Here is a 20,862-nt window from a genome sequence, read left to right as displayed (position 1 = left end):
ATGTCTGTCAGTTTGCTCTAAAACCCTCTTTAAATAACAATTTTATCTTGTTTACAAATGGTCAAGCTAGATCCCCTTTATCATAAACAAAAAACAATGATAATGGACATGTTCCTATTAAAATTAAGTTAGCTAATTAAAATAATTTTAATATTTCTAAATATATGTCTGTGGGGTCCTGCACAGCAAAATCTACACGTATTTTTTTTATAAACCATAACAAAAACAGAATTTTGATTGTCAGTTTTTTTTTCTGGATCCACCATGCACTAGGTTAAAGGCAAAATATACTTTTCAAGGTAAATAAAGATTTTCACAGGGATACGATTGCATATTCCATGGGAAGGGAACAACACTACACAGAAATCATCATGACAAAAGACATGCTGTATAACCATTACAGGACAAAAGGGGGGTGCGTGGGGTGAAGGACATAGGTTTGACCGGGAAACAGTGATGCACCTTCCCTTTTGTTGGGCAGTATAGATAAGTATAGATACAAGTGACAAGGAAAAGGGAATCAGAGTTTCGTCTTTTTTTTTTTAATAATAATAATAATAATAATAATAATAATACATTCATTTACTACAAGTACATGTACAAGGTATACAGACCTAGCTGACATCAGTGACATACTACTATATAGAAAACCCCTTGTTATGCACAGCATTTCGGGCAAATTAGGTCAGTTTTGTCCCAGGATGCGACCCACACCAGTCGACTAACACTCGGGTACCCATTTTACTTATGGGTGAACATAGACAACCGGTGTAAGGAAACACGTCCGACGTTTCTACCCCTTCGCCGGGAATCGAACCCGGACCCTCACCGTGTGAAGTGAGTTTTTTTTGCCACCAGGCCACGGTGTGAGGGTTGATTTCTCTTGAAGTCAGTTTCTTACATGCTGTTTATAGCCAATTTCTAGATGTACGTTATTTAACTTAGGTTTGTTTAGGTTAGATTATCCTATATTAGCAATAATTAATTATACCATTATGCCAGTAAATTCAATAATATATAAATTCAACTGTATAAAAAAAACAGGCTGAGAAAGAATTATTTTAATTAAGAAATACTTTAATTAGCTCCGTGGCCTGGTAGCTAAAGCTCTCGCTTCACACGGCGAGCGTCTGGGTTCGATTCCTTGCGAGAGTAGAAACATTGGGCGTGTTTCTTTACACCGATTGTCTTTGTTCACCCATCAGTAAAATGGGTACCTGGGTGTTAGTCGACTAGTGTGGGTCGCATCCTGGGACAAAACTCACCTAATTTGCCCGATATACTATATAACAAGGGGCTTTCTATATAGTAGTATGTCATTGATGTCAGCTAGGTCTGTATACCATGTACATGCATTTGTAGTAAATAAAGATATATTAAAAGGTGAACAGAAAACAGGAAGCCAGCGAGTGGACGGTACATTACAGTTATATAATCACCCATTCCCCAATCACATGTCTGACTGCTAAGACATAGTAATAGTGACTGCCTAGGAGGAATAAGGATAGACTGCTACTCCACGGGTCGGACATACTCCACCAAGACACTAAAAATAAAACTTTCAAGTTTGCATAAGTAAAAGATACTCGTGTTTCGATATCCTATTAACCTATTTGATTTGTTTGCATATTTCAACTTTTTTATCGATACCGTAAATATAAATGTGATTTTTATGTATATTTTTATTACTACTATTCTTTATATATATATATGTATATATTTCGTTTGTTGCCGTATTTTCGTAAATAGCATGGATTTAGGTATGACAACATGTACAGGAAGAACAAAAGTGAACGTCAGTAGGTAACATCCGGCCAGACCTACGTGTCCGTTACTTTGTCATGGTGACTGCCTGACCTGCCAGCTGTTGGGATTTTGTGGGAGGGATGATATGCAGGTATTTGTCCTGTGGTGGTTGTTAGCCTGTAGCTAGCCCGTCAATGTGATCTTTACGGCCAGATATATCTGTACTGAAAAAAGAATTGCCTTGTTATTTTTGCTCAAGAGGGCTATTAACCAAGGATAATCCGACCAAGTCAAGTAGTATGATGTTTATATTGAAGTCCTCCTGAAGCATAGACCCTACAACAGTTAATACAAAGGCACCTAATTACTATTAGGTACAGAACAAGGCACAGTACCGTGACTGGAACAATACTAATAACCCGCACATAGGAGAGAGAAAAGCTTATGACGACGTTTCGGTCCATCTTGGACTATTTACAAGTCACACAAGTAATTTGTGAATGGCCTAAGATAGACCGAAACATCATCATAAGCATTTCTGTCTCCTGTGTGCGGTTATTTGTGTATTAGGTTACTATTAGGTGAACGTGGGATGCAGGTGTAAAAAGGTTTACCCGAAATGCACAGCATGCTAGTGGCTTTCTTTTGTACTTAACAATACTTAATTATATTTTAGCGCTTGTTTTTTATTATAAAAAAATATGAATTATATATTGTAAACTGCAAAAAGAAATAAAGTTTGTTACATCTCCGACTGTCCGGAATCTAATCAGGGTTTTATTCAACGTGAGCCGAACGTTCTACCATTGAGCCGCAGTTCAGGGATACTTCATCTTTCCCTCTTTTTCCTTGTGATGAGGAATGTGATTTTTGGTGACGATTGCATTTGTACTGGTGAGGAGGATGCATGTGTAGTAGAGCCGATGATAGACCATGATGCGAGGGGACAGAGGAAGCCTGTGGGGGCCGATGCTCGCAGGGCAGGAAGTGCATGAGGCAGGTTGATGGTTTGATCTATTGTGGACATCTACATGGTACCCTGGGGACGCTGACGCAATAATAACTATACTCAGCAGTGCAGCTTTTCCCATTTTACCTTCATCCAGTAACATTGACCTCGGGTAAAATAGTAGTTTACATTATTTAATAAGGAAACCGATGATGATAATTTCTTGAATAGTTAGCTATTATCAGAAATAACAATACCTTCATATTATTATTATAATCAAGAGGGAAGCGCTAAACCCGGAGGATTATACAGCGCCTGGGGGGGGGGGGGATGTGGAAGGCATTCAGGCTTAATTCGGGGAATACCTTCATAATCGTCATGGTTTCTTTTGAGTGGCACATACTTGTTTCATAGCGCAAAGTTAGTCTGAACATTTATTTATTTTCAATTGTAAACAACATGAAGTCATATTTTGAAGTCTTATTGCATTTAAAAAGTCAGTTTTTCTCTAAAGCTTTGGAATTCTTTTACAAGCGTAGTTTGCACTTAAAGGGTTACAATATATAAATATTAACTGTGACACTATTTCTTAGCCTTCAAAAGTAACTTTTTAAATCTGAAGGTATAGCACTGATTTGCATCGTGCACCAGTGTTGGAAATCATGCAAGCATGCAGGTATTTCACGATTTGTTGTGTAAAAATATCTGCAAATCATATGTTGAGTAACACCATGGAATACAGTAATTGTTGCTTTTACAGTTAGGCAAATTATTAAAAGTTATTAGGGTGAAGCATGTCAAGGTTCCAGTAACCAAGATCAGGGTTAATGTGAGGCGTACAGTGAAGTGGCAGCCATGTCCAGTACACTTCGAGTCTTGCAGATCTTCAGTACTCCACATGTGTTATCACTAGTCCCTTCAGAGGGGGGGTTCCTTGGATCAAACTTCATCATCATCTATTCCCCAGGAGCTGATGATCCTTATGGGTTTAGCTCTTCCCCTGATTATGATAATTTATCACTTAGAAATGTGCAGGAAAAAAAGTTATGAAGTTCGTATGTTATGCAATTTATCCACTAAGGTGTTTTAATGGATACGGTGCTAAAAGACGTCACTCCATAATGAATGGACTTTGGGAGGAGAGAGAGAGAAAAACGTGGCAACCTCAATTTTATGTACTCAGAATAGCCCCAATGCTTAGATAACGGGCCAAGAAGTGCGAAGATATTCCACACTTGGAGTGGTTTGTTTGGGAAAGTGATGGTAAGTGTCACTGGTGAGGTTAGCTACACACGCACCTTAACCAGTGCTGGCCACACAAGTCCTCAGTATGTTATACATCCTGAAAAAAGACAGTAGTATATTTCTTTAAAATAAATAATTTGCAAATATTTTACAAATAAAAAAGTAGAATATCTATATCGTTTATTAGGTCTTTTTTTTTTATTACATAAGCCTCAAGATTTTATCAAATGAAAATTTTGATTGATAATGTGAAGTAATAAAGAATATCACTGTGTGACTAGCGATGAAAACAACTACTGAAAAGTGGGGAGTACATTAGCATTCTCGTCAGAGAGCGGCAATACTGACCCGTAAATGAGGTTGTAGATGTAATCCGGATTACGTGAAGCTGCCTAGTTCACACACAAATGACCGTTGCTGGTGTGGCTTGGCTAGTCATACCACGCTGGTTACCACATGTGGATGGTGTTGTGCAAGGTGTGCTGTAGGGTCCAGCTGCAGGGCCGAGCTGCGGAAACCATCTTAAGCCCATATTACACGTTCCCATTATTACTATTGTCATGAGAGAGTGCTAAACCCATAGGGATTATACAACGCCTATGGTGGGGGGTGGAAGACATTCAGACTCAATTCAGGGAACTGGAGCACAGATCCAATTCCCTAGATCAAGAGCCCATCACCAGCGTCAAGGAACCTCCCCGAGGGGTACAAAGTTCCCAGAGACCTACTGGAACCAACCCTACAAGCAACCAGTCCCCAAAATGCACCAATCGTTTTCTAAAGCGTTACGTGCAGTATTAAGCAAGCTAACCATATTATACAAATCGGTACCATACAGCAGTCTCTCTGCCATTGTTGAGTCTTGAGTTGGGGGTCGTCAACTAAATTGACAACCCCGTCAAAATTACCCCGTTATTTGTTTTATTCGACTGCTGTTTATACTTGAAATTTAGTTATATAATACCATTTTAAATTGTATTTGGCTTTCGCGAATGAATATTTCATATTGTCAAAATCTGCTACAGAATTTTGTTTTCCTCGCCTAGGAAATATCTACTCTAAGGGTCCTTCTTACTATAAGTGAACGAAAAAAAAACGTTGATGTAATTACCACCGTATTACTCGTCTCGCCACATTAAAACTATTAATATAATTGTGCTCATTTAAAATTTTGCGGCAAGAAGTGACTTATTATTACAGGTACACTGTTGCCAGAAATGTAGTGCGATCTTTAGAGAACAATATATATCATTGTGAGGTTTTAATTATAGTGATGAAGCGTAATGATGCCTTTCACAAGAGGCCAGCGTTTCGCTAAAAAAAAAAAAATCATACGTTTTCAAATAACAATTGAACGATCATACGTAAAATTAATCTTTTACGAAACTCTCACAATAGCAACAGCCTAGTCGATCAGGTCATCAACCAGGTCTGATCTGGGACCAGGCTGCGGGGATGATGACCCCCGAAAGCTGCACAAGGTAATAAGGTCTTGTTTGTATAACTGTGCAGAAATTTTAGATCTCTTAATTCAGGAACAGAGAAGTGATAAAGGTTCCAGGACCGAAACGTTTTATAATATGTCCTAGTGTTTGCTTACGTGTTTTTTTTTTTTAAATCAACAAAGTTTCTCCCCAAAATTTTACCTAGTATTTTTAAAGCTTCGATGACGTTGACTAGTGAGACTTACTTTGAGAAGCAGGTGAAAGTAACATGTGGAAGGCAGTGTGTACATTGGTCTTTTGACGAGGTTGCTGCAGAAACCTTACATATATAATACATTGGTAAATTTACCTACTTTAACGCTGTACGGGATCATTTCTTTTATTACGTTGTTTTAGTCTTTAAATATAACTTATTTTCACTTTTACTGTTTAAGCTTTTTTTTTCCCCCATCCAGTAGAGAAATTTACTTCAGGCGACAATTTTTGAGGAATGCAACAAAACATGACTAAGCACGTTTGTTTGTGAGTTTCGATTTTTTTATATGACTAAATTATAGGCACGCACGACTACGAAGCCAAAGACAACATCTCCTTTCTGTTGTATTTTTACAGTTTCATGACAAGAAATAAAAATTTATGAGCTCTTACATGGAGCTACACACCTGGGCGTGTGTCTTCAAGGACCACAGTAGGTATTGACGGTTAATATTAGTCTATACATATGTTTTAACTTGACGAATATTATGGAACTTTACAAACCACTGATGTATGTCTTATCCAGAAATTATATTGTGTATGCCCCTCACAGGGAATCACCTTGATGCCGGTGAGGGGCTCTTGATTCGAGGAACTTGATTTATCTTTTCCTCCTTGGATCGAACCTTGTGACCCGACGATATAGGAACACTATATAGCCCCTGAGGGTTTAGTGCTTTCTCCGATTAAAATAAAAATCATGTGCATAGTTTGTGTGAAATCATGTGCATAATTTGTGTGAGTGAGGTTGCTGGATCAGTCCTCGGTACTTATATCCCCCCCCCCCACGGATATAGTGGGAAATATCATTTCATATTTTATATATCGTGTAGTGTAGTTTAAGATCACACATTTTGAGTTCTGTGCTTTTTTAATTTATTTTTGGCATAGTTATGTTAAAACAATACCAGTTTGTGACTGAATCAGTGTCAATGCAACAGTTGCAGTTATAGTGACGACTGCAAGAGTAGGTTGAGCTAGAAAGACGGAGCCAGGAGGGAGGTGCTCAGAAACCGAGAGTAACTTTTACTAGGAAAAATGTAGCAAGGGGGAGAACATGGTGAAAGTGAGAGTATATGGGCGTGCACCTCCATCCATCACAGTTAGCCACGGGACACTAACGCAAGCAACAACGCAAGAAAATACTGTACTCTTATCTTTTAATATGCTCTATTAATCCTCCTTGGAGGGAACTACATGAAATTTTGACAAACACGTGTTCTCTCTCTCGCAGTAACGACGAGAATGAGTTGATTATATATTCCTGGACTGCTACAGGAAGGCCTTCGACATGATACCTCATCCACCAACTTGAGGAAGAGGTGCCTAAATGGATCAAGTAACATCTGCAGAACAGCAGCCGTAAGAAAGTATTAGAATGGGCTAGGGTGACGAGGAGGGTCCCTCAAGACTCGGTACTTGAACCCACATTGTTTTTCATTTATGTAAATGACCTGCCTGAAGGGATTAATCTCTTCTATTTTAAATCTTGCCTAAAGATAACGATAAAGAAAACAAAGGATAAACTACAAGAAAAATAAAGTGCAAGCATGATTGAACACATGACCACTAGCATTCTATCACAAATGCAAAGTTATAAAAAATGGAGAGAGGAAAAGAAGACCTGTGCCGGGAAAGGAAGTAACCTCAAATATCGAAGGAAAATAACTAGGGGTGAATATCACAGGTAATATCTGGTTGATGGTGTACACTAGCTGGATTATATTGGTAGCACATCCAAGGTTGACAAACCAAAAGAACTTTTAAGAGCCTAAACAAAGAACTTTTAATGCACATACGACGTAAACTAGACCCACCTTAAAGAGTATGGCGAACCTATAAAGCCTTCACGTAGTCTAGCACGTACAGATCTCGAGAAAATGCAGATTCACAAAGAGGCTAGTTCCAAATTCGAGAATGATGTTCTGAGTGAATAACAGCAATAACCGTAATGATTGGAGAGGAGAAAACAGCCAGAGAAGACATGATTACTATGTAAGATACTCAAAGGCGTTGACAAGGGTGGATAGCGAGACCGGCTTTACACGAGACAAGTGGGCATAAAGAACCATAGATGGAATCTAAAAACGCTGATGAGTCACATGGATGCTACTTCAGTCTTAAGGTGGTAAAAACGGAGTAATCTACAAGGTGATGTGGCAGAAACAAATTTTAGGCGAGTTTTAAGCGTATATATAATAAGGACCAAGAGACTAGAATTCACTCCGGTTGATTGTGAGTACACACAAGACAAAACCGCATTACTAACAAACTCACAAAGGTTCAGTGGGCGCACACACACACACCACCCCTCTCTGAGCATGCATCAGTAATTATCCTTGTCTTGCCTTGAGATGAGGAGCAGCCCTGGTGTTGACTTGCTTAAGGAACCACGCGCCGCTACACACCAGCACACGCCATCCGCTACACAACTCTTAAAACGATGACGAAGGTTGATAGTGAAGAGAAAGTGTTAGGGTGGAGAGGGGAAGATGATCAGGATCTTGAGGGACAAGAGAAATGATGAAGGGCATGAAGGATATGCTGAGGGATATGAAAGGGATGGTGGGGTGTGCAAATGACGTTAAAGATGTTGAGGGGTGTGAAAGGGATGTTGAGGGGTGGTATGAGAGGGCAGTGATCAAAGAGGGTAGCCCTGCCTGTCCTGCAGCTTTTACCTGGGAAATTTGGGTTAAAAGTTAGTGTTACCATCGACTTCTCTGTAAACTTTGAGGAGCAATGTATTTTTAAAAGTGAGTCAAGAGTGCTTATGGAGGAGAGACTGCTTTTCATGTAGAATAAATTAATAATTTGATGGAATCAGTGTGGCACTGACTGCCAAGCGGTTAGTGGTAGTGAAGCGACACACATTAGCATAAAAAATGGGAGAGAGATAAATGTTATCAGTAATGAAAAACGGGTTACAGTAAAGGATGACGTGGTTGAAGAGCTGGGATGATAAACGAAAATTGCTTTGCTGATCTCTAGGACGAATGTACAGTGGATGGCGAGAAAATAATAATCTTTTATTTCTACAAGTGGATGTACAAGGTATATAGGCCTAGTTGATATCAATGACATACTACTATATAGAAAGCCCCTTATGCAGAGCATTTCAGGCAAATTAGGTCAATTTTGTCCCCAGAATGCTACCCACACCAGCCGACTAACACCTAGGTACCTATTTTATCTATAGGTGAACATGGACAGCAAGTGCCTTAAGGAAACACGTTCTAATGTTGCCACCCCGTACTGGAGATCGATCCCCGGACCTCAGTGTATGTGCTGAGTGCGCTAGCAATCTAGCTACAACTAAGGGTAAGGATCAACCCATTATCAGAGACTCTCGAATCAGATACATGGTCAAAGTATTGTGCAACAGGGAGAGGAAGCAGAGGGTGTGTTTCCCCAGCTCTGGTATTAATGATGTAGTTGGCAAGTTAGGTATCATGGCAGGTAATGGGAACCCCATTATATGAATCATTGCTGGAGAAAATGAAGTCAGGAGATACAGGAAAGAAGATTTGTTCCTGAAGCACAAAATAGCTATTGATTTAGTTAGGTCAGTGAGGAGGCTCCAGATATTGGCTTTTTTTTTACAAGAAAAGGGATGAATCGTGAGTGAATGTGTAGGCCAGTTGGTGTAAATTATCTAGCCAAGCACTGCAAAAAAAAAAAAAAAAAGCACTGACTTCATTCTCTCTGGTTAGATTTTTTTTAGATTTTGCCACCGAAGTGGCTAGTTTATTGTGCACTCCATATCCATCCTGTGGACGGTAGCGCGCTCTCTGGGAAGGCAGTATTACGGGAAATATAATTGAGGCGTTCAGACACTTGTGCAACATATGAGAATCTTCATTAAAGAAACGTTTTGCCACATATTGGCTTCATCAGTCCAATACAAATCAGAAGGGTGTAAGGAGAAGACGAGTTTGAGGTAATCAGTCCCTCAGCCTGGAGTCGATGTGTTCAGTCCATCAGTCTTGTAGAAAGTACAGCCTAGGGCCGTAGAAGTGGCTTATATACTGTAATCAGGTGAGGCGAAGCAGGAGGAGGCGGGGTCATAGTGGTACCATCCACTAGTCGAAGTAGGTCTTCGTCCAAAGGTTGGACAAGTTTTGAAGAATTATTTGTATCAAGATCCCATGATGCTGCAGTGTCTGACGGATGTGATGAAGCCACAGTGTGGCGAAACGTTTCTTCAGAAATATTCCCATATGTTGCATAAGTGTCTCAATTCTTCAACTAGTCAGTTTTCAAAACCATTCATCACATAATTGAAGCGTACAAGTGGGGGAAATAATAAATAAAGGAGGTATAAATATGCTGAAAATATCTGAACAGGATTGGACTCGAAGAGACGGACATAAGCTGAATAAATTTAGGTTTAAAGAGAGTATAGGAAAACGTTATGTTGGCACCATAGTTAATTATAAGAACACTCCCACATAACGTCATTGAAGTGTTCTCCATTATGTTCTGTTCTAAAGGGGGGGGGTGATATTTAAGGAAGCGGGGAAACGTAGAAAGATGTTTAAGAAGATGGGGAAAAAAGGTGGGTAGAGAATTGTGGGAGGTAAAGGGTAAATATGGTAGATGAAGGGCAAAATATGGAGACGAGAGGTGGAAGATCAGAAATTGAGGGTTAACGTATATATTGAGACAAGATGAGCGTGAGAAGTGCGGAGATAACGTTTTTAATGATCACATCACAGCAGGGTCACGTGGGATGTCATTATCTGGCTGGTATTTACCAGACCAGATATACAATATCGATTTATATTTTCCCTTGTAAATATGTAATGCGTGGAATGTAATAATCCACTACTACTCATTTCCAGGTCTTGTCTCCTTTCTGTTGTCTACATCTTTTTACTCCTCTCCTGTACTATATAATACAGGGTGTCTGGTAAGGCTGGAACCATAAGGGAAAATAAAACGATAATAATGTTTTTATTCACAGAACGTCATAAGTATCTCCACCTTTTTCTGTCCTTCATTATAGTTCCCCCTTGCCCCCAGCCTCACCACATACTGTACCACTAATCTTGGTATCCTGGCTTCCATCATTATTATTAATTCACGAATACAGACGACATATGCAGTCAGCAAATACTATATTCCTCATCTGCCATTATATAGTTTTTTTCCTCCACTATTATCCCCTTCCAGTATCCATCCGTGTGTACCCACTCACTCAGCTGGTGACGGGTGGGTAGTAACGCAGCTGGTTAATATAAGTTTACATTTCAGGGCTGCGAAAGACGGTTACTTGGAGGTGCTGAAAGAAAGCACCCGCCGAGACTGTAACCAACCTGACGAAGATGGCCTTACTCCCACCCTTTGGGCCGCCTACAAAGGCAACCTGGAGGCCCTCAGGCTCATCGTTGGAAGGGGGTGAGTAAGATCAGGGGTGCTGGAGAAGCTGAATATTACTAAATTCTGGATAGCCTGTTGGCAAGGTTGGTAGAACACTAAGATGGAAAAAATTATATACCAGTCAGCTAATACGTTTTAAGTGCTCTTTTCCTGCGAAAGTGGAACTTGCAAATGTTTTTAATAATACATTCTTCTCGAAACCCCGGGCTGCATATTCTGTATGCTGAGTTAGTTTAATTTAGTTTAATATATTTATTATGCACCCCATACCCATCCTGTGGGCGGTAGTCAAAAGATTACAGAGGTACATAATGGGTCCAGGGACTGGACTCCAAAGTTTTGATAGCTGAGCAAGTTAGAGGTAATGAACTCACAATTACAAAGGTAATGAACTCAATTTACTAAGGTAATGAACTCACAATTTACAAAGGTAATGAACTCCAGGTAGGTCTGGTCACAATCATGACAAGTTACAAAAGTATTTACAAATTACAGAGGTACGTAATGGGTCCAGGGACTGGGCCCCCAAAGTTTTGATAGCTGAACTAGGTACTAAGGTAATGTACTCACAAGTTACAAAGGTAATGAATCCTGTACGAGTGGTTACTTTCGTTTATACATGGCTACAATCATGAACAAATTATAGAGTAATGAGCAATTTACCTGTTACATCCCTCTTTTGGTTCTTGCGTCGTGGTGTGACATGTTATGTTCATTAGTAGCTATCCGGTAAACCTTGACTTCCAGCTGTGTAACTGATTTTCCAAGGTGGTTCTGGCAGATGAGGCGATTTTCACACTGTTAGGTTAGACACCAGACACGCCCGGTGGCGTGTCTGGTGTCTAACCTAACAAAAGTTATTTCTACTCACTATATACGTTTAAAAGTTTGAAGAAGCGATTGCTCGGTTACAAAATAAACTAACAAATTGGACAAGATTTACGAGTATTAGTCTACTAACATTCAGTCAGGAGGTGCAGCCAACTGCTGTTGTTACCAACATAGTGAAGAAGTTGTGCTATACACGTACGTCACGAGAATATTAACACAGTGTGTTGTAAGCTCACAGCACACGATACTTTGTTTTTTATTGTTATCATCATCACCGTATGTGCCAACACGCTTCTCCATGGCTGGGAATATACCCCCATTGGTGAGTATGTTATGTTGCCTTGGAGTGAGAGATCACAAATGTTGGTAGGTACTGGGAGTGAGAGATCACAAATGGTGGTAGGCACTGGGAGTGAGATGTCACATATGGAGTGTCGCCTGGGAGTGTACGAGATTAAGATTTAAATATCGACACAAGCTTAACAGCATTTGCTTATTTGTGGATATAGATTCTCTTGTACATTTAGAAGCAGACATACTGAAGATCATCTGCGAAAAACTTTATTACTTGTGGTAGGTTGATGGCAGCTTTATTACTGGTTGTGGTAGGTTGATAGCAGCTTATTACTGGTTGTGGTAGGTTGATGGCAGCTTATTACTGGTTGTGGTAGGTTGATAGCAGCTTATTACTGGTTGTGGTAGGTTGATGGCAGCTTATTACTGGTTGTGGTAGGTTGATGGCAGCTTATTACTGGTTGTGGTAGGTTGATGGCAGCTTATTACTGGTTGTGGTAGGTTGATGGCAGCTTTATTACTGGTTGTGGTGGGGTGATGGCAGCTTTATCTGCATTGATGTATTTTATGGTGGAACTACAGACGTCAGTAGTGACCTCTCTCTCTCTCTCCTTCCGGACTCAAGCTTATCCACTCCTTTTTCCTTCATTATAATATTTGCCTCTACTTCACAGTACTTGTCCAAATTTGTGTCCATCTTTCTCACTCTTGATCTGTGCTTCACTCCATATGTATGTTCACTAATGTTCGATATATTTATTATGGTCGATCTCTGCTGTTTTGAGACCATAAAATCCATTTTAACACTGGCCAACTTTTCAAGGACGGGGGAGGGTCCCATGATGATATGATAGATCAAAACCATCCCCATTCCTGGATCAAACTCAGGCGCTGTATGGTCCCTACGGTCTTAGCGTTTCCACATGATTAATATAATATTTCAAAAGACTTGGCTACATTTGGGGGGCTCATCATGAATGAAAATTACAAGCCTATATATGTATCAAAATGTAATTTTGGTAAGTTTAGTAAATATGGGTTTTTATTTTTCCTCTGTTTATATTAATGCAACTTTGTGGACACAGGTATGGAGAACACGATTTTGTTGGGGCAACATGCTGAGAGTAGAGCTCTTCTACGTCACATACAAGATTACAGTTAAATAATATGCACTGTATGCTTCTGGGAGGAGAGCTGGAAGTTTCATACGTGTTGAATATAATCGTCTGTATGAAGCTCTAATTAGAGCTAAATGTTGTGCCCATAATTGCATATTGTGCATGTTTGAGTTTTGGTCCACACACCTGTGACGGTCACACCCTACATACTAATACAACTTTGTGTGTTTGGTGCTGTTACCGTTTAAAATTACCTGTTTGTAACCTGTGTAAAGTATTGATTTATTAGATTAAGCGGAAAATATTCAATGACGGGAAGTTTATTAATGAAGTGGAATGATGAGAAATGAAATTTAATGGACTGAAATGTAGGAATATAATAAACAAATGATAGTGAGAGGGGTTAATAGTGGTATCGTGGATAAGATAAGATATCCTCTATCAGACTAAATACTGATGAAATACTTGTGCCAGTAAGTGTAACAAGGGTTATGTAGACATGCGTCTTTTTGGGTTGTATGATCTGCTATCATGTTGATTTCGGAGACTTGGAGGAGGAAATAGTATGCGGAGTATCAGATTCTCGACCCACATTTTGAAAATATACTCAAATTCAAGTTAGAGTTCAAAAATTTATTTCTACGTGATACAATGTTTGTACAGAAATGGGTGACACTTGATTATGCATGCAGTAAGCCTATAGTTATACAGAGCTTTTCGGGTAAACTGAATATCTGGATCCCAACTCTGGGAACAGGGTAGCACACATCATATTCAGTTCTGTGTCCTATCTATTTACAAAGTGGATTTTTTGAGTGATTTATAAGTGACATTACAATTCTATATTTTAATTTTTTTATCGTATATTGATCGTATCCTTATAAGTGGCTTATCACGAGATTAATATTATTATGCGTCCCGTACCCATCCTGTGAACGGTGGTCAAAAGATTGCAGAGGCACATAATGGGTCCGAGGACTGGATCTCAAAGTTTTGATAGCTAAACAAGTTAGTGATAATGAACTGTTTACAGAGGGTACGAGAATTACTGTAAATTTCGACTTAAAACTTGTCAACAGATTAACAGGTGTACCAGGGGATGCATGATACTGTACATTAACTAACTAGTGTACTAAGGATATATGATACTGTATGAACACAGTCCACTTCACCAAAGTGTCGCATGATGTAAGTTAGATCCAGGAACAAGACCAACTGCAGGAACCAAGTTTAGTGCAGTAAAAATTGACTATAACTCAAGGGTAGTTATAACATCAGTTTTTCACTGGTCTTATGAGATGCTGAAATTGGGTCCTGAATCAGTCATAGCTGACTTAAGAATTATGCGCCAGTACATACATTTTCTATCCCCCCTTATTAGTAAGTAAGTTTATTCAGGTATACACAAATACAGTTACATAGAATTATCATACATAGCATATGTGTAGAGAACCTAGGATAACCCAAAAAAGTCACACAGAGTGACTTATTTCCATTGGGGTCCTTCCCCACACACACACAGCTGTGACTCCACCCCTGCAACCACGTATAGATGAGTACACATATGTGTATGTGTGTAATGAAAGCAGCCTTCTAGTTTATATTATGATTCTGATCCTTGAAACACTGGTAAACTGCTGAGCTGACCGATACATAACTCTAACAGAATTTCGCGTTCATTTATTCTTGACATTAAATATCTGTGTATCATAACCATGAATAGTTTGTCTGTGATAAATATTATAAACACTGAGTATATCAGTAGTTATTTTTTGACAGCATTACCTGTTTTGTTAGGGTGATGAGCTCATGTTGCGAATAGGTATTGTATTCTTTGTTTTTGCGCCAGGTTTTCTAGCAAGAAGTTATAATTCCTTGCTACAAAAACATGTTTAAGGACCTGGAAGAAGCAAGACCTATGTTAACGTAATGCTTCACCTTCATGCATGGCGCGTATGTTACATGCATGACGCATATATTGCAAGCCGTCCTCCACCGTAAATAACAAGGGCGTGATATTCATCTATTTAAGCGAGGACGATGTCTCCCCGGATAATGTGATAGGACCAGCCATCTTGTGGAACGTTGCCGCCCTGAGGTGAACGTTCTCGCCACCACCACCACCATATCCCCTCCTCCAGTGGGTTGATTGCTCGCGTTCTAGGTGAGTGAATGTGCTTGGGGTGGGAGGGAGATCTGCTAGCTGCATGAATGTGCTGTTTGAGTGAACGTTCTTGAAAGATAATATTGAACGTAGATGGCAACATTTGCATCTATTCCTCAGATTATTCCCTCAAGACTACCCTATATGTTATTCCAGGGGGAGCACTAAGCCTGTAAGGTCATACAGTGCCTGGGGTTGAATGGGAGGAATTAAGGTAATTCCGTTCGATCCGAGGAACGGGAGGACAGCTCCAGTGCCTTGGATCAAGAGCTTTCCCCATCAAAGGCCCTCTCCCACCCCACATCCCCGAACTACCTACAGGTCACCTCTTCATTTACCACAGCTCCATGTCTGACTTACGGGTTTAGCGCTTTCCCATGAATATAATACTGTATAATTCTCCTGTATTAGTCAGGTTGTATTTATTTTTATTGTGGAGTTGTTTTTATTGAAGTTTTATTTTTAATAATAAATCCGTAACGTACCACGTTGTTCGCCTGCCCTCTGTCCAAGCTGTTCCGTTGAAGTCTCCCAGCTCAGACTGACAAATTTCCTGACCTCATGTGTACTAACCAGCCTGTGTGTTGGTATATAACAGTTTTTATTCTAACACTGTAACTGTTTAAAATAGGACAGCCTCACACTTAGCCGCGATGCTAAAGGCATCGGTTAGCCTAGCACACTATTATTTATTTATATATATATATATATATATATATATATATATATATATATATATATATATATATATATATATATATATATATATATATATATATATATAATGCAAGGAGGGAAGAGTATATGGAGAAAAAGAGAGAAGTTAAGAGAGTGGTGAAGCAATGTAAAAAGAGAGCAAATGAGAGAGTGGGTGAGATGTTATCAACAAATTTTGCTGAAAATAAGAAAAAGTTTTGGAGTGAGATTAACAAGTTAAGAAAGCCTAGAGAACAAATGGATTTGTCAGTTAAAAATAGGAGAGGAGAGTTATTAAATGGAGAGGTAGAGGTATTGGGAAGATGGAAGGAATATTTTGAGGAATTGTTAAATGTTGATGAAGATAGGGAAGCTGTGATTTCGTGTATAGGGCAAGGAGGAATAACATCTTGTAGGAGTGAGGAAGAGCCAGTTGTGAGTGTGGGGGAAGTTCGTGAGGCAGTAGGTAAAATGAAAGGGGGTAAGGCAGCCGGGATTGATGGGATAAAGATAGAAATGTTAAAAGCAGGTGGGGATATAGTTTTGGAGTGGTTGGTGCAATTATTTAATAAATGTATGGAAGAGGGTAAGGTACCTAGGGATTGGCAGAGAGCATGCATAGTTCCTTTGTATAAAGGCAAAGGGGATAAAAGAGAGTGCAAAAATTATAGGGGGATAAGTCTGTTGAGTGTACCTGGTAAAGTGTATGGTAGAGTTATAATTGAAAGAATTAAGAGTAAGACGGAGAATAGGATAGCAGATGAACAAGGAGGCTTTAGGAAAGGTAGGGGGTGTGTGGACCAGGTGTTTACAGTGAAACATATAAGTGAACAGTATTTAGATAAGGCTAAAGAGGTCTTTGTGGCATTTATGGATTTGGAAAAGGCGTATGACAGGGTGGATAGGGGGGCAATGTGGCAGATGTTGCAAGTGTATGGTGTAGGAGGTAGGTTACTGAAAGCAGTGAAGAGTTTTTACGAGGATAGTGAGGCTCAAGTTAGAGTATGTAGGAAAGAGGGAAATTTTTTCCCAGTAAAAGTAGGCCTTAGACAAGGATGTGTGATGTCACCGTGGTTGTTTAATATATTTATAGATGGGGTTGTAAGAGAAGTAAATGCGAGGGTCTTGGCAAGAGGCGTGGAGTTAAAAGATAAAGAATCACACACAAAGTGGGAGTTGTCACAGCTGCTCTTTGCCGATGACACTGTGCTCTTGGGAGATTCTGAAGAGAAGTTGCAGAGATTGGTGGATGAATTTGGTAGGGTGTGCAAAAGAAGAAAATTAAAGGTGAATACAGGAAAGAGTAAGGTTATGAGGATAACAAAAAGATTAGGTGATGAAAGATTGAATATCAGATTGGAGGGAGAGAGTATGGAGGAGGTGAACGTATTCAGATATTTGGGAGTGGACGTGTCAGCGGATGGGTCTATGAAAGATGAGGTGAATCATAGAATTGATGAGGGAAAAAGAGTGAGTGGTGCACTTAGGAGTCTGTGGAGACAAAGAACTTTGTCCTTGGAGGCAAAGAGGGGAATGTATGAGAGTATAGTTTTACCAACGCTCTTATATGGGTGTGAAGCGTGGGTGATGAATGTTGCAGCGAGGAGAAGGCTGGAGGCAGTGGAGATGTCATGTCTGAGGGCAATGTGTGGTGTGAATATAATGCAGAGAATGCGTAGTTTGGAAGTTAGGAGGAGGTGCGGGATTACCAAAACTGTTGTCCAGAGGGCTGAGGAAGGGTTGTTGAGGTGGTTCGGACATGTAGAGAGAATGGAGCGAAACAGAATGACTTCAAGAGTGTATCAGTCTGTAGTGGAAGGAAGGCGGGGTAGGGGTCGGCCTAGGAAGGGTTGGAGGGAGGGGGTAAAGGAGGTTTTGTGTGCGAGGGGCTTGGACTTCCAGCAGGCATGCGTGAGCGTGTTTGATAGGAGTGAATGGAGACAAATGGTTTTTAATACTTGACGTGCTGTTGGAGTGTGAGCAAAGTAACATTTATGAAGGGATTCAGGGAAACCGGCAGGCCGGACTTGAGTCCTGGAGATGGGAAGTACAGTGTCTACACTCTGAAGGAGGGGTGTTAATGTTGCAGTTTAAAAACTGTAGTGTAAAGCACCCTTCTGGCAAGACAGTGATGGAGTGAATGATGGTGAAAGTTTTTCTTTTTCGGGCCACCCTGCCTTGGTGGGAATCGGCCGGTGTGATAATAAAAAAAAAAAAAAAAAATATATAATCACGCAGGGGCGACTCAATCCAAGAGTATTGATCAGCTGGTGATAATAACTATGGCATTTCTAGATATCCCGAAACTAAACCTTGTTTTACACTTTCCCAGGGTAGTTTATAGAAAGAAAAACGGGTTTATAAAACATAGGTAAATGGCATCTGATTTAAGGGGTATATGTAACTATTTTTTTTTTTTTTAATTTTCATGTTAGTACTTAATGTGTTTGTGTGTAATTTTGAACTTCATTATTTTCGTAATTAAAGGTAACTTTGTTATTGCAGTGCCATTTTGCACAATTTTAGCTTTATGTACCCAAAAATATTTGAGCACAGCCTAATGTAGTAGTTTTGTAGGTCTATAGAGGTTTCATTCTTTTACGAATGATCATGGAGCCTGGCAAGGGTAATCGATGCGGCAGTAAACCGCAGGTGTGAGTCATATGGTCGGGAGCTCCGTTGAACACGATCAATATAAGCACAGGTGGGACAGGTACTTTAAAAAGACATATGTACAGACCGAGCATTAATTGTGACAACGCTTGACGCTGTGTAGAACGCTTGATAAAAGCTCAACGCAAAGCAAAATGTCTACAATAAAAATCTTTTCTGCTAATCTAACCTATCTGTCTTTATTTCCCCGTTTTTTAAGTGGTGTACCACAAGGGTCAGTATTGGGACATACAGATGAGGGAATAAGTAGTGACACAAGCAAGTCTGGAGAATTAGGACACTTTGCAACACTTGGGAGAATCTTCCACAATGAAGATTCCTGAGTGTTACAAAGTGTCTAATTCTTCATCTTATCGATTTTTTAAACCATTTACATCATAAGTAAGTTTGCCGAATATACTAAAATAGGCCGTCAGATAACTTTTGACGAGAACACTGAAAATTTACATCATGACCCGGATTCGTTGGCATTGTGGCGGATGAAGTTGAATGTTGATAAGTAAGATTCTAATCCAGGGAAAAGCAAGGAACTATGATACTTTGAAGGTAATTGTAGAGATTAGTCAAACTGTATGCGAAAAAAAATTGAGTTCTTTTTAGCAGAAATATAAAGCCAATATAACAGTGCATAAGGGTTCGCAATGAAACTAATAGAATTCTTGTCTTCATGTCAAGAAGTATAAATAATTGAAGTCCTCAGTTTATACTTCAATTTTATATATCTTTGGTAAGGCCTCGTTTAGCCTACGCTGCTCAGTTCTTGTCTCCATATTACAGAATGGACATATATTCTCTACAAAATATGCAGAGGGTTGATCAGGTTGATCCCTTGTATCAGAAACCTTTCCTTCAAAAATAGGCTGAAGGCACTGGCTGGATTTGCACTCTGCAAGGACGTGGAATTAGGGGGATTTGATTTAAGTGTGCAAATAGAAAAAGGGAATAAAGAGGATAAAAATAACGTGCTGATAGTATATAACCAAGACAGGACTTGCAGCAGTGGATCAAGGTTGAACGAATTTAGATAATGTAGAAAGTAGGTTGGATAAATACATGAGTAGATGTGGGTGGGTGTGAGTTAGACCTGATAGCTTGTGCTACCAGGTCGGTTGCCGTGTTCCTCCCTTAAGTCAATGTGACCTGACCTGACTAGGTTGGGTGCATTGGGAGCTGCTTTGGGGATTAGCGTGGACGGTTACAAAGCATGGCTTGCTTCTGCAGTGTTTTAAAAACTGAGGTTGGAGAGTTGAAGGAGGAGGTCTTGCTTCTCCAGGAGGAGATTAGGAGGCTGAAGGTCCACCTCAATGGGCCTGGGAGAGAGTGTGAGGTGGTTGGAGATGTGGGGAATGAGGCTTCTAGCAGTGAGGTGCAGTCTGTCTCTCACTGTGAGGAGGCTGTAGGTGGGGAGGTAGCAACGGCTACCAGCAGTGAGGTGCAGCCCAGCACCTGCTACAAGTGGCGAGTTGTTCACAGTAATGGGAGGCGCATCAGAGTAAGGAAAGTTAAGAGTGAAGATCTGAAGGTAGGAAATCGCTTCTCTGTTCTCCAGGATGAATGTACTTCAGTGGCCAGTGAAGGTAAGGGTACTACTGCCCCTGCTAATGAAGGTAAGCGCATTCTTGTGGTTGGTGACTCTCAGGTAAGATATGTTGACCGTGCTTTTTGTAATAGGAATAAGAAGATGAGAGATAGAGTGTGCTTCCCTGGAGCTGGTGTTGGGGACATTGTCAACAGACTGGATAATATCATGTCAGGTAATGGGAACAAGCCCATTATCTGTCTCAGTGCTGGTGGAAATGATATTGGGAAGGGTAGGAGAGAAGAGCTGCTAGATAAGTACAGGTCAGCTATAGATTTCATTAAGTCTAAGGGAGGGATCCCAATCATATGTAGCATCTTGCCTAGAAGGGGAGTAGGAAATGAATGGTTGTCTAGGGCAATTGGTGTAAATTGCTGGCTAGACAGATACTGCAAGGAGCTTGCAATCCCATTCATTGACAACTGGAACAACTTTTATGGCAAACATGATATGTATGCAAGGGATGGGGTTCATCTCTCTGGGGCAGG

At 40.0% G+C, this 20,862-nt stretch overlaps 1 protein-coding gene across 2 annotated transcripts in view; it reads left to right on the top strand.

Moving 5' to 3' along the window:
* The window catches only part of Sans (SAM_USH1G_HARP domain-containing protein Sans), a 62,217-nt gene that overhangs the window by 14,841 nt on the left and 26,514 nt on the right, over positions 1-20,862 (top strand). For both annotated transcript variants that reach the window (XM_070095027.1, XM_070095028.1), the window contains exon 2: positions 10,894-11,037. In XM_070095027.1, coding sequence (XP_069951128.1) covers positions 10,894-11,037 — 144 coding nt within the window. The remainder of the gene's footprint in view (positions 1-10,893; positions 11,038-20,862) is intronic.

The sequence above is a fragment of the Cherax quadricarinatus genome, chromosome 48 (genome assembly GCF_038502225.1).
Source record: "Cherax quadricarinatus isolate ZL_2023a chromosome 48, ASM3850222v1, whole genome shotgun sequence".
Lineage (NCBI taxonomy): Eukaryota > Metazoa > Arthropoda > Malacostraca > Decapoda > Parastacidae > Cherax > Cherax quadricarinatus.
Note: the sequence above shows the minus strand (reverse complement) of the source record. Positions and strands in the feature narration are given on the sequence as shown.